At 41.4% G+C, this 12,475-nt stretch overlaps 1 protein-coding gene across 1 annotated transcript in view; it reads left to right on the top strand.

The window, feature by feature from the left end:
* SLC41A3 (solute carrier family 41 member 3) overlaps positions 1-5,992 on the top strand; it is a 66,112-nt gene extending 60,120 nt beyond the window's left edge. The window contains exons 8-9 of the mRNA XM_044676142.1: positions 518-652; positions 5,763-5,992. Of these exons, the coding sequence (XP_044532077.1) occupies positions 518-652; positions 5,763-5,992 (365 nt within the window). The remainder of the gene's footprint in view (positions 1-517; positions 653-5,762) is intronic.
* The last annotated feature ends 6,483 nt before the right edge of the window (positions 5,993-12,475 follow it).

A 12,475-nucleotide genomic window follows, 5' to 3' on the forward strand; every position in this document is an offset into this window, starting at 1 on the left:
TTCAGCCACTTCAGTCATGTTCTACTTCTTTGTGACTCATTTTTGGTTTTCTTTTTTTTTCCTAGAAGAGGAGATTTTTTAATTTTATTTTTTGATAATTTATAAGACTTCTTTCAGCTCTAAATTCTTTTTTTTAAAAATATTTTTCCATGTTTACATAATTCATCTTCTTGACCAAGTTACCATTTCCTTCTGCATTTTCCATCATTTTATAGATGACCAAACTGAGGAGAACAGGGTTAAGAGGCTTGCCCAGGGTCACATAGCTAGGAAGTGTCAGAAGCCAGATTTGAACTCACAAAGATGAGTCTTCCTGACTTCAGGATCACCTAGCAGCCCAGAAAGGAAATATAAGCAAAATTAATTTTCCTCATGAAGTTTACAGTCTGGGAAAATAAAAAGTATGTACGTGAAATAATTAGCTCATATGTGAGATTGTATATCTTCAGGGCCAAAATAAGTATGTACCTATGTGGGTGTGTGTAAGAGATAGAGTCAAGACTTTCTTGTCTTCTAGGTGTTGGTGGCAACCTGGTGTCTATTCAAGTCAGCCGGATCTCTACATACCTGTATTCCTGGAGTACCCTTGGAGTCCTGCCATACACTATGAAGAGCTTCTTGCCTAATCCATGCACCACTTTCTGCTCTTCAGGTGAGTCTAGGCAGATCATTAGGAAATAAGATTTCCACATGGGAAAATTCTTGATTTTAAAGTAGTAAGTCACTAACATCTGACTTTCACGAGTAGGCAGAGGCATACATAGTAAAGTTGTGAGATTAGCTAACTTTGATTTCTGGGTCTCAGTTATCCCTAAGACTTTTTAACTCTTCTTCAACAGCATAGTTCCAAAATGCCTTCCAGAATCGTTGGATCAGTTCATAACTCTCCCAGCAGGGCATTATGACCATCTCAGTTTTCCCACATCCCCTCCAACTTTTGTCATTTTCTTTTTCTGTCATATCAGCAAGTCTGATAGGTGTAGTGGGGTACTTCAGAGCTGTTTGAATCTGTGTATCTCTAATCAATAGTGATTTAGAGCATTTATTCATTAGACTAGAAATAGCTTTGATTATTTCATCTAAAAACTATCTGTTCATATCTTTTGACCATTTATCAATGGGTGAATGACTATATTCTTATACATTTGACTCAGTTCTCTATATATTTGAGAAATGAAGCCTTTATAAGAAAAACTTGCTGTGAAATTTTTTCATCATATTTACTGTGTATTTCTCCCCATCCTATTATTCTCATTTATCCTACTCTCTCTCTCCTTTCATCATGTCTATCCTTAAAAGTGTGCTGCTCTTCACCACTGCATCCCTAATCCTCTCTCCCTTCTATCAACTCTCCCCTCCTTCTTTTATTCCCTTCCCTTCCCACTTTCCTGTAGGGTAAGATATATTTCTATTCCCATCTGAGTCTGTATGTTATTTTCTCTTTGAGCCAATTCCAATGGATGTAAGGTTCCAATGGATGTAAGGTTCAAGCACTCTCCCATTTCCCCATCTTCTCCACTGCAAAAGCCCTTTCATGTGAGATAATTTACCCTATTCTACCTCTCCCTTCCTCCTTTTCCCAGTGTATTCTATTTTCTCACCCCCTTAATTTTAACTCATATCCATGCCCTTTGTCTATGTGTACTCTTCCTGATTCCCCTAATGATGATAAAGTTTTTAGGAGTCACAAGTATTACTTACCAAGTAGGAATGTAAACAGTTTATCTTTATTGAATCCTTTAGGATTCCTCTTTTATTTTTACCTTTTTGTGTAATCATTATTTCTTGTCTCGGTAGTTCATTGATTCTTTAACTTCCTTTTTCTGAAGCTTGTCTATACCTGAATTTATTTAGTGGTATTTGACCTCCAGGTCACTGAGGGATGATATCAAAAAAAGTGTCACTGGAGAGAGAGAAATTCACTTCCAACAATTAAATATTCTTTTTTCCCCTAAAGGATTATATTCAGTTTTGCTGAGTAGGTGATTCTTGGTTAAAATCCTAGATCCTTTGCCTTCTGGAATATCATACCCAAGCCCTCTAATCCTTTAGTATAGAACCTGATAAATCTTGTATTATCCTGACCATGGCTCCATGATATCTGAATTGTTTCTCTCTGGCTACTTACAGCATTTTCTCCTTGACATGGGAGCTCTAGAATTTGGCTATAATATTCCTGGGAGTTTTCATTTTAGGATCTCTTTCAGAAAGTGATTGATAAATTATTTCCATTTCTATTTTACCTTCTAGAATATCAGGGCTGTCTTTCTCAATAATTGCTAGAAAAATGATATCTGGGATCTTTTTTTGATCATAGCGTTTAGGCAATCCAATAATTCTTAGGTTATCTCTCATTGATCTGTTTTCCAAGTCAGTTTTTTCCCCAGTGAAATACTTCACATTTTCTTCTATCTTTTTTCAATCATTTGATTTTGTCTAATTATTTCTAGATGTCTCATGTAGACATTAGCTTCTACTTGCCAGTTCTAATATTTAAGGAGCTTTTGTGTCTCCTTTTTCATTTGGCCAACTCTAATTTTAAAGGAGTTTTTCTTCAGTGAATTTTTGTACATCTTTTTCCTTGGATCAATTCTTCTTTTAGAAATCTCTTTTCAACAGTGAGTTTTTATATATTTTCCCTAATTTTTCCAATTCTGCTTTTTAAATAGTTCTTTTCTTCAATGGATTTTTGTGCCTTTTTACCTTATGGCCTATTCTGTTTTTTAAGACATTCTTTTCTTCACTTCTCTTTTGTACCTTCTTTGCCAAGCTTCCCTTTTTTTCTCTTGATTATTTTGCATCACTCATTTTTTCTCCCAGTTTATCCTCTACTCTTCTTATTTGTTTTGTTTTGTTTTTTAATTCTCTTTGACTTCTTCCAGAAATGTTTTTTGGACCAGAGACCTATTCACATTTTTCTTTGAGGCTTTGGATGTAACTGTTTTGACTTTGTTGTCTTCTTCTGAATTTCTGTATTGTCCAACTCTGGCTGCCCAGGAGGAAACTTCCTGCCTGTCTCTCTGTTACCCAGCCATCTGGGAGTGGCAAACTGTAATGGAGGATTGGAGGGATGTTAACTATAATTATTTGTGGGTTCACACTGGGGTGAGAGAGACAGGAATGTCAGATGGACAGGACCAAACAGGATAGGGAGACCAGGGTTTACTGCCAAGGAGCTGTTAACAGAAATGGCAGTTAGGCCCAACAGTCACTCAGCCCACCTAAGCAAGGGCCTATGGAATCAGCAGGCAACAGGTAAAAGTTTATAACAGTTTAATGTGGGAAACAATAATAAAGGATGGGAATTGGGATTCTACACTTACAAGCTAAGGGCAAACCACAGGGTCAGGGGAAAGGCTTGACTACACTAAACCAGTCAGGGCCCAGAGAATAACAGGACTGGAGTGGGAATCCTCACAGTAGAATCCAGAGATGTTATCAGGATGCCAGGAACCAACTCCTCCAGAACTGATGGTCCAAAGCAACCCAGTAAGGAGAGGAGCCTGCAAGCTGTCCACCAGATCACAGATCACTCCCTACTCAGTGCTATTGTGCAGGATAGATGTCCTCTGCTTCCAACCTTCACCACACTCCAGGATCCCAGGGAATCAGGGTGCAACTCCACAAGCTCTGAAGTCTCCCAGGGAATCAGTTACTGCCTGTAATTCCCACCATGGAGTCCTCAGAGAGTGCCAGCCACTTCCTGCTTCCCCATTCCATGTGGAATTCTCCAGCCCTTCCTGCTAGGTCCACATTAGCTATATATAAACTAATACCTAAATAATCCTCTCAACAGTTTTGACCTCTTCCCTGTCCCCATACTAATTTTTATGGCCAGATTCTTTTTTTGTTGTTTGCTTATTTTCCAGCCTGTTTCTTAACTTTTAATTTTATGCTAAAATTGAGCTCTGTTCCCAGGGTGGAGGGGACACTATCCCAAGCTTCAGGTTTTTTGTTTTCAGTGGTAGTTTTGAGGATCTACACGTTTTTAGTTCTTCTGAGGTGATATGATCTAAGGAGAGATGTGGTCACTGCTCTCCTGACATGTGCTGTGGTCTTTGATTAACCACAAGAACTCTTTCCTACCCTAGAACTGTGTCCAGGGTCCCAGCTCCCCTGTAGCTGAATGCTTTAGTGTACTAGTGCTTCTCCTCAAACTGAAACTGTGATCCACTATTGGAACCCCAATCAGCATATGGATAATGCATCAATCCTGTAGCCAATGCCAGCAGAATGACCCCTATAATCTCTGTCTGACCAGTTGTCCATTCCCCTTTAACTGCTGCTGCTGATTCAGTTGTCCCCCAAGGCAGAGCAGCATAGGGGTACAGGGATTCACTGATGGCTTTCCAAGGTGTGGCCTCCTGCTCTATTTACAGGGTATTGCCTGTGCTAGACCGCATTCTATTCTCTCTTTTGGGAGAGAGACGACCTTGTAAGTTTTCTTGGGCTGGAAAATTGTTTCACGCTGTCATTTGTGATTTCTGCTACTCCAGAATTCATTTAAAGGCATTATTTTAAAGTTGTTTGGAAGGGAATTTGGGAGAGCTCCGATGAATCTCTTGGCTTTTCCTCAACATCTTAGCTCCTCCATTATCCTTTTTTTTTTTTTTAAGTTGTTTTTTTTTTTTTAAGTTTTTTTTAAACCCTTAACTTCTGTGTTTTGGCTCCTAGGTGGAAGAGTGGTAAGGGTGGGCAATGGGAGTCAAGTGACTTGCCCAGGGTCACACAGCTGAGAAGTGTCTGAGGCCGGATTTGAACCCAGGACCTCCCGTCTCTAGGCCTGACTCTCAATCCACTGAGCTCCCCAGCTGCCCCCTCCATTATCCTTTTAATGACAGCTGTCTTCCTCTATGCTCCCAACAAAACCTACTCTCTTGTAAAGCTGTTAGGGATGTCATTCACATTTGAGTATGAAAATAAATTCCAGCTTGCCCAGGGATGCCAGGAGGACAAGCATTAGGGGCAGATCTTGAACTCTAACAGACACATTCTCAACCCTTCCCCTATTCTCACCTCTCTCCTGAAGGAAAAAGAGAGATGGGATAAAAACTTATCCATAACTACAGAGCTAGAAGGCTGGAAAGGCATCATTTCCAACTCCCTTTATTAGATGAAAAAGCTGACACTCTGTAATTTGCCCAGAGTCACACAGGCTCACAGCTAGTAAGTGTCTAAGGTGGGATTCTAGTTCTTCCTCTCTCCGAGTCCAGTGGTCTACCCTTTGTGCCAGGCTTCTTCCAGGTCAAATGTAGGATTGGGGAAATGTAGGAATTTAGGCCTGGATAGAAATGCCAAGCCCCATTTTGGCCAAAGCTCTGATCCCCCTCTCATTTCCTAAGTGTGTCTGGCTCGGTACTGGCAGTTGTTAAGTGGGGCTGGCTTCAGAAGTGCCAGAAGGTGCAGCTGCCTTCCCGATAGTCTGAAGGGAAGCAGAAAAGCCCCACTCGGCCCACAAAAGGTACCGTGTGCAGCATCACACCACACACTTATTGGCAGAGCCCTGACGAGAACTCAAACATCCTAATGCTGTACCAGAAAGTATATGTTTCTCTTTTGGCTTTTTGTAGCTGTAAGTAGAGCCCTGCAGTAAATTTGTCTCTCCCCATCCCTGGCACATTTCCCATAAGAATGCTTCCTTTCCTAACTCTGTGTCATTTAAAATTAACCATGCCTGGATCCATCACTAGAGCTCATCGCCCCAAAAGCCAGTTCCTTAATCCAGCCTCAAGCCCAAGTCTTCTGTCTTTTATTCCTTACAGAAATCAACTCTGTGTCTGCCCGAGTCCTGCTGCTCCTGGTGGTCCCCGGCCACCTCATATTTCTCTTCATTATTCACCTGAAAGAGGGAAATGAGATCGGGCTGAATCCTCTGTTTGTGGTGATGTATCTGATTGGTTCGTTTGCCCAGGTAAAGATTTGGGGGAATAAGACTTGGGAAAAAGATGTGAGGCTTGGGGAGGGGGAGAGTGGCACTACAGGCTCCGTGTGAATTCATGGCACATTCTGCCTCTGGCTCCATCGGACGGGGTGCTGTGTGAGGACGGATCGTGGCTCGTCCTTGTATCCCCAGCCATACAGTGAACATGTAATAAGTGCTTGCTGATTAATGGATGACCAGAAATCATCTTTGCTTCCTCAGTCATCAAGCACATACTTTTGAATGTCCCCCCAGCTGACCTGTCCTAGAACTTAAGCTATCTACTAACTGTTTCCCAGGCAAGATATCAGCCCAGTGGGTACCTGGTCCACCAATACAGACTGGCAATTTTTCTGTAACTTAAAGAGTTACCAAGAACAGTTAAATAACTTGCCTATTGTCACACAGTCTACGTCAAAGGTAAGACTTCAATTCAGGTCCAAATCCAAGGCCGCCTTTCTGTCCACAAAGCCACACTGCCTCTCATGCCAATATACTTACCTAGAATATATCTAATACATCTCCTCCCAGCTAAGCACACACCTCTCTCCCTCTCATTCTCCTTCTTCTTCTCTCTCCTTCCCCCTTCTTCCTTCCCTTCTCCCTCCCTCTCCTTTTGTCTTCCCCTCATCTCTCCCTGTCCTTCCCCTTCTTAACACTTTTTTATCTTCCTTTCCCTGTCCTTTCTCCTCCTCCCTCTCCCTCCTTAATCCCCCTCCCTCTCCCTGTCCTTTCTCCTCCTCCCTCTCCCTGTCCTTTCTCCTCCTCNGTCCTTTCTCCTCCTCCCTCTCCCTGTCCTTTCTCCTCCTCCCTCTCCCTCCTCTCTTCTCCTCTCCCCCTTTACCTTTCCCTCTCCTCACCCTCACCATCCTCCAAGGCTAAGCTCAAATTCCACTTCTCCGTTAGGCCTCACAGCTCCCCCCCTGGGCCAGAAAGGATGGCTGTGTCCTCTCTACCACCTTACTACTCTGATCTCTCAAGCTCTTTGTATTCTGATAATTCCTGTCCTTCTCTTGTCTGCCCTAATGAATAGTAAGTTCCTTAGAGACAAGGACTTGATTTTTTGCCACCCACAGAGCCCAATACTACTCATTACACACAGTTGGCATTTAATAAATGCTTTTTAAATTGAATTAAAAGCTAGCTTGTTCCTACACTGAGTCAGTGACGCTGGATTAGGGGCTACTCTCAGACTAGTCTTTATTGGGTATAGACACTCAGCCACCTGGTACTAGGGGGAAAACCAGCACAGTCCCTACATTCCAGAGGCTTATAATCTAAGAAACGAGGAATGCACCTATTTAAAAAAACAACCAGATAGTGACTTATTGCTGAGTTAGGTGATAGACTCTCAGTGGAAGAGACAGCCAGCCTGGGAAGGCTTTATGGAGTCAGGACAGGAGCCCCCATTGCCTAGTCCTTACCTCTCTTCTGCCTTGAAACCAATACACAATATTAATTCTAAGACAGAAGGTAAAGGTAGGAAAGGCTTTAGGCAGAGAAGAAATGAGGGCATGCCAAAGGGGGCAGGAGGCTGGAGTGTGGCTCATCCAGGGGAGAGTAAGGGGACCAGCCAGCCAGAAGCAGAGACTTCCGGTCACTGTCCCTGTGGGGCAAAAGAGGCCTCTTTATGGTACAAAATGACATTTTTTTATGCAAAGACCTCAGAACCAGAGGAAGAAATCACCGTGAAACCCTCCTGTCTGAACAGCGCTAACCCAGATCTCAGCTAAGCCAGAATTAGGGAGAACAGCTGCCTTTTCCCCCTCAAGGAACTTTCCCCCCACAAAGCTGCTGTAATCATGGAAAATGTGGATCCTCGTGGCCACTGCTGCATCTGGCCGGAATCCAAAGATTCCACTCCCGACTCGAGGCAGGCCCTCCCCAGCCCACCCCAGCCTCAGGGATCCTCCTTCCCAGAACCCCAGGGACAGCGGCAGCCCCTCTCCCAGGCAAGGAAGAGCCCACCCAAGAACTCGCCCCACCCAACCTGAGAAACCCCATCGTGCAAGGAAGGCTTTGTCACCCTCCTCGCAGAGTTAATGAATAGCAAAAGTGACTAGAGGGAAAGGTTCCTGACTGAACCCCTCAGTTAGAGCCATTTAATTCGTGATTGTGGTCTTCAAATAGCTGAAGGGTTCTCTGGAGGAGGAGGAAGTGGATTTGCCCCGGGTGATTTCCTGAGTGTCCTGGATCTGCCTTTAGAGAACCTGAGTTCAAATCCTGCCTGTCATTTACTGACCTATGTGACCTAGGGAAAGTCACTTACCCCACCCCCAGCCTCAGTTTCCTTGTCTGTAGATGAGCCTCTAGAGCCCTTCCAACACTATTTCTGTGATCCTAAGTTTTAGGGAATAGCTAGGTGGCCTAGTAGGTAAAGCATGGGACCTGGGGAGCAGCTGGGTGGCTCCGTAGATTGAGAGCCAGGCCTAGAGAGAGAAGGTCCTGGGTTCAAATTTGACCTCAGATACTTCCTAGCTGTGTGACCCTGGGTGAGTCACTTAGCCCCCATTGCCTAGTCCTTACCTCTCTTCTGCCTTGAAACCAATACACAATATTAATTCTAAGACGGAAGGTAAAGGCTTAAAAAAAAAGCACAGGGCTTAGATCAGAGAGATTCATCTTCATAGATTCAAATCCAACCTCAGACATTTGCTAGTTCTATGACCCTGAGCAAGTCACTTAACTCTGCCTCAGTTTCCTCATCTGTAAAAAGAAATAGAGAAGGAAATGGCAAACCACTCCAGTGTCTGCCAAGAAAACCCAAAACGGGGTCACAAAGATTTAGACATGATTGAACAACAACAACAAAAGTTATGGGGAGGTAGACGAGGCAGGGTATGAAGGAGGACATCTGGCCATCTTGGTGGAGCTGTCCAGCAATTGTGAGACCTGTCCTGGAAGGGAGGAGCTCCCTGTCGGAGGAAGGGTTCACACGACTTACCTGATCCTCTGTGACAGAAGGAACTCGGGCCGGGGAAAGAGGTGGTTTAGGGCCTCCTCTATACTGAGCCGCCGAGAGCCCAAGAGGAGGTCCGAGATAGAGGAGAAAGCTGAGGGCTTCCTCCTGTGGAATGTGAGGCACTCATTTCCACTCTCTGGTCTCGAGTTTCCTCCTCTCCCAGTGGATGCTGAGGATCCTTCCCTCTATTCAGAGATAGTCTGGGCAGATAGGTGTGTATCTAGAATGAAGGCCACGGAGTCGGGGAAGCTGGACCCTGGCCGCCGGCCCAGGCTTGGTGGAGAAGGTGGGCCTTCCTTTATGGGCTCCCGCACAGTGAGGATTTGCTGATTGTCTGAAATGTATAAAATCCTATACCGGGGACCCTTAACCTGTGATCTGTAAAGTTGGGATTTTTTAATGTTTTCATAACTGTATTTAAATATATTTATTTTTTGTTTATTTTAAATAATTTTATTAAAATTAATAAAGTAATTTAAATTAGTTTATTCACTAAAACTAATAAAGGTAGTTGTTTTCTTAATTAAAATTAATAGTCATTTAAATGATTTTTATTAAAAATTAATAGTTATTTAAATAATTCTATTAAAAATTAATTAAATTGTTTTGAATTATTTTATTAATTAAAAGCAATGAAATTATCTACATCAAAGCTATTTAAATGAGTTTACTAATTAGAATCAATGAAGTTATTTAAATGAGTATTCATTAAAATCAATAGTTATTTTAAGTTCTTTTATTAATTTAATTTATTTTAAATTATTTTTACTTAAAATTAACAAAATGATTTTATTTTATTAATTAAAATCAATGAAATTATTTACATTAAAGCTATTTTAATGAGTTTATTCATTAGAATCAATGACGTTATTTAAATGAGTATTCATTAAAATCAATAGTTATTTTAAGTTCTTTTATTAATTTAATAGTAATTTTAAATTATTTTTACTTAAAATTAATAAAATGATTTGATTTTATTAATTCTATTAAAAATTAATTAAATTGGTTTGAATTATTTTATTAATTAAAAGCAATGAAATTATTTAAATCAAAGCTATTTAAATGAGTTTATTAATTAGAATCAAAGTTATTTAAATGAGTATTCATTAAAATCAATAGTTATTTTAAGTTCTTTTATTAATTTAATAGTTATTTTAAATTATTTTTACTTAAAATTAATAAAATGATTTGATTTTATTAATTCTATTAAAAATTAATTAAATTGGTTTGAATTATTTTATTAATTAAAAGCAATGAAATTATTTAAATCAAAGCTATTTAAATGAGTTTANGGGGGTTGGGTTTTATAAGAGTATTCATTTACAAAAATAAACAATATGGAAATGTTTTGTGTGATAATACATGTAGAAACTAGATTGGATCTCTTGCCAGCACCAGGAGGGGGAAGGGATGGGAGGAAGGGAGATAAGTTTGATCATATAACTTAGGAAAACTTGTACGGAAATATATTACATATAATTGGTATATATATGTACATATATATATATATATTTATAATCTGAATGCCCCAAAAATTGTGCCAAAAAGTAAAAGAAAAATATAAACACAAGAAAAAAACCCATAACAAACTTCAGATAACTATTTTAGATTGCAAGATGAGGATAAGTTTAATGTTCAAACAAAATCTGATAAAATAACCATTTGGAGACTGAAAAAATATCAGATACACACACACATATTTATTTGTTTGTTTATTTTTTTAACCCTTAACTTCTGTGTATTGGCTCCTAGGTGGAAGAGTGGTAAGGGTGGGCAATGGGGGTCAAGTGACTTGCCCAGGGTCACCCAGCTGGGAAGTGTCAAAATTATTTGTTTATTTTTAAACAGAATGCCTGCTCTAAGACTCCTGAGTCCCAATCCCAAAGATGTGCCCTTGGGAAATGCTCAAATAGAGTCTGTCAAGCATTAAGGGCTTACTATGTGCCAGGCACTGTGCCAAATACTGAGGCTACAAAGAAGTCAAAAGTATGGTCCTCGAGAGTCCCCATTCTGTTGGAGGAGACAGCATGCAAATAACGTCCACATAAGATCTATGGAGGGGAAATGGAGGTAAGCTTGAAGGGAAACTAGGGGAGGTGAACCCCCAAAAAGACCTCTTACAAAAGGTGGAGCCGAGTTTGGGAGGAAGCCAGGAGCCAGATAAGAAAAAGAACACATTCCCAACATGGTGGACAGCCAGCACAATTCCAGAGTCAGGAGAGATGACGCAGTGGGGTAGTAACAAGGCAGCCAGAGGCGAGAATCAAATGTAAGAAGACTGGAAAGGGAGGAAAGGAGTAGGTTATGGAGCTGAGTAGCGGATGGAATGGAGTAGAGACAGCCTGGAAACAGAGACCAGTTAGAAGGTTACTGCATGGAGCAGCTAGGCTAGCTCAGGGGAGAGAGTGCCAGGTACGTAGTTTTGAGAGGTCCTGGGTTCAATTCTGACCTTAGACCCCTAGCAAGACTCCAATTGCTTAGCCCTTTGCAACCTTCTTCTTTGGAACTGATACCAATTCTAAGACAGAAGATACGGTATTTTTCTAATTTTTTTTTTTTGTTGTTTTTGTTGTTTTTTTGTTTTTTTAAAGAAGGCTATTGCAGTAGTATTCCAGGTAGGAGGTGATGAGGACCTGTACAGGGGTATTATCCGTGTGATTGGAAAGAAGAGTATATGAGGGATGTAATGGCAAGAAATGGCAGGATTGAACAACTGATTGGATGGTGGAGCGAGTGCCTTTAAGGAGCTGAAGATGACACTAGGGTTGAAAGCCTGGGTGACAGGGAGGATTGTAGTGCCTTAGACAAGGGGGGAGATGGGAAAAGGAGAGAGTTTGGAGAGAAAGATGAGTTCTGGAGCAGAGAAGTCAATCTGCAGGGCCAGCCCTATGTATAGTTCTAATAGCTGAAGTCCTGTCCTGCCTGAGTCCTTCAGGCGTGCCTCAGAGCCTTGATCCCTTGCTTCAACTCTAGTGAGGTCTTCTGGCACTGCCCTCACTATATGGTCAGGGACCAGAGTCCTGCCCACCTCCGTGTCTCATTCGCTCCTCCCTCCTCTCAGATGCTGTCCTCCTGCCTACTCTGAACTTCCAACTTATGTTAGTTCATATTTCTGTAGTACTTTATCACTGTGGGAGCAGCTAAGTGGCCCCAGTGGATTCAAAGCCAGTCCTAGAGAAGAGAGGTCCTAGGTTCAAATCTAGCCTCAGATACTTCTTGACTAGGTGACCTTGGACAAGTCACTTAACCCCCATTGCCTAGCCCTTACCACTCTTCTACCGTGGAACCAAGTATTGATTCTAAGACAGAAGGTAAGGGTTTGTTTTTTTTAATGTCTGACAAAGTACTGTCCTCATGAAACCTCTGTGAGTTAAGCAACGATATATCTCCATACAGATGAGGACACAGCCTCAAAGATGTTCAATAGTGTTCCCAAGGTTATAGCTAATAAGACTTAGAATTAGGATTCAAACAGGTATTTTTCTTTATAGAATCAAGTGCCCTTTCCTTTTGCTTCTTGACTGAGTCTCTCTCTCTCTCTCTCTCTCTCTCTCTCTCTCTCTCTCTCTCTCTCTCTCTCTCTCGTTCTCTCT

The sequence above is a fragment of the Gracilinanus agilis genome, chromosome 1 (genome assembly GCF_016433145.1).
Source record: "Gracilinanus agilis isolate LMUSP501 chromosome 1, AgileGrace, whole genome shotgun sequence".
In the NCBI taxonomy this organism is placed as follows: Eukaryota; Metazoa; Chordata; class Mammalia; order Didelphimorphia; family Didelphidae; genus Gracilinanus; species Gracilinanus agilis.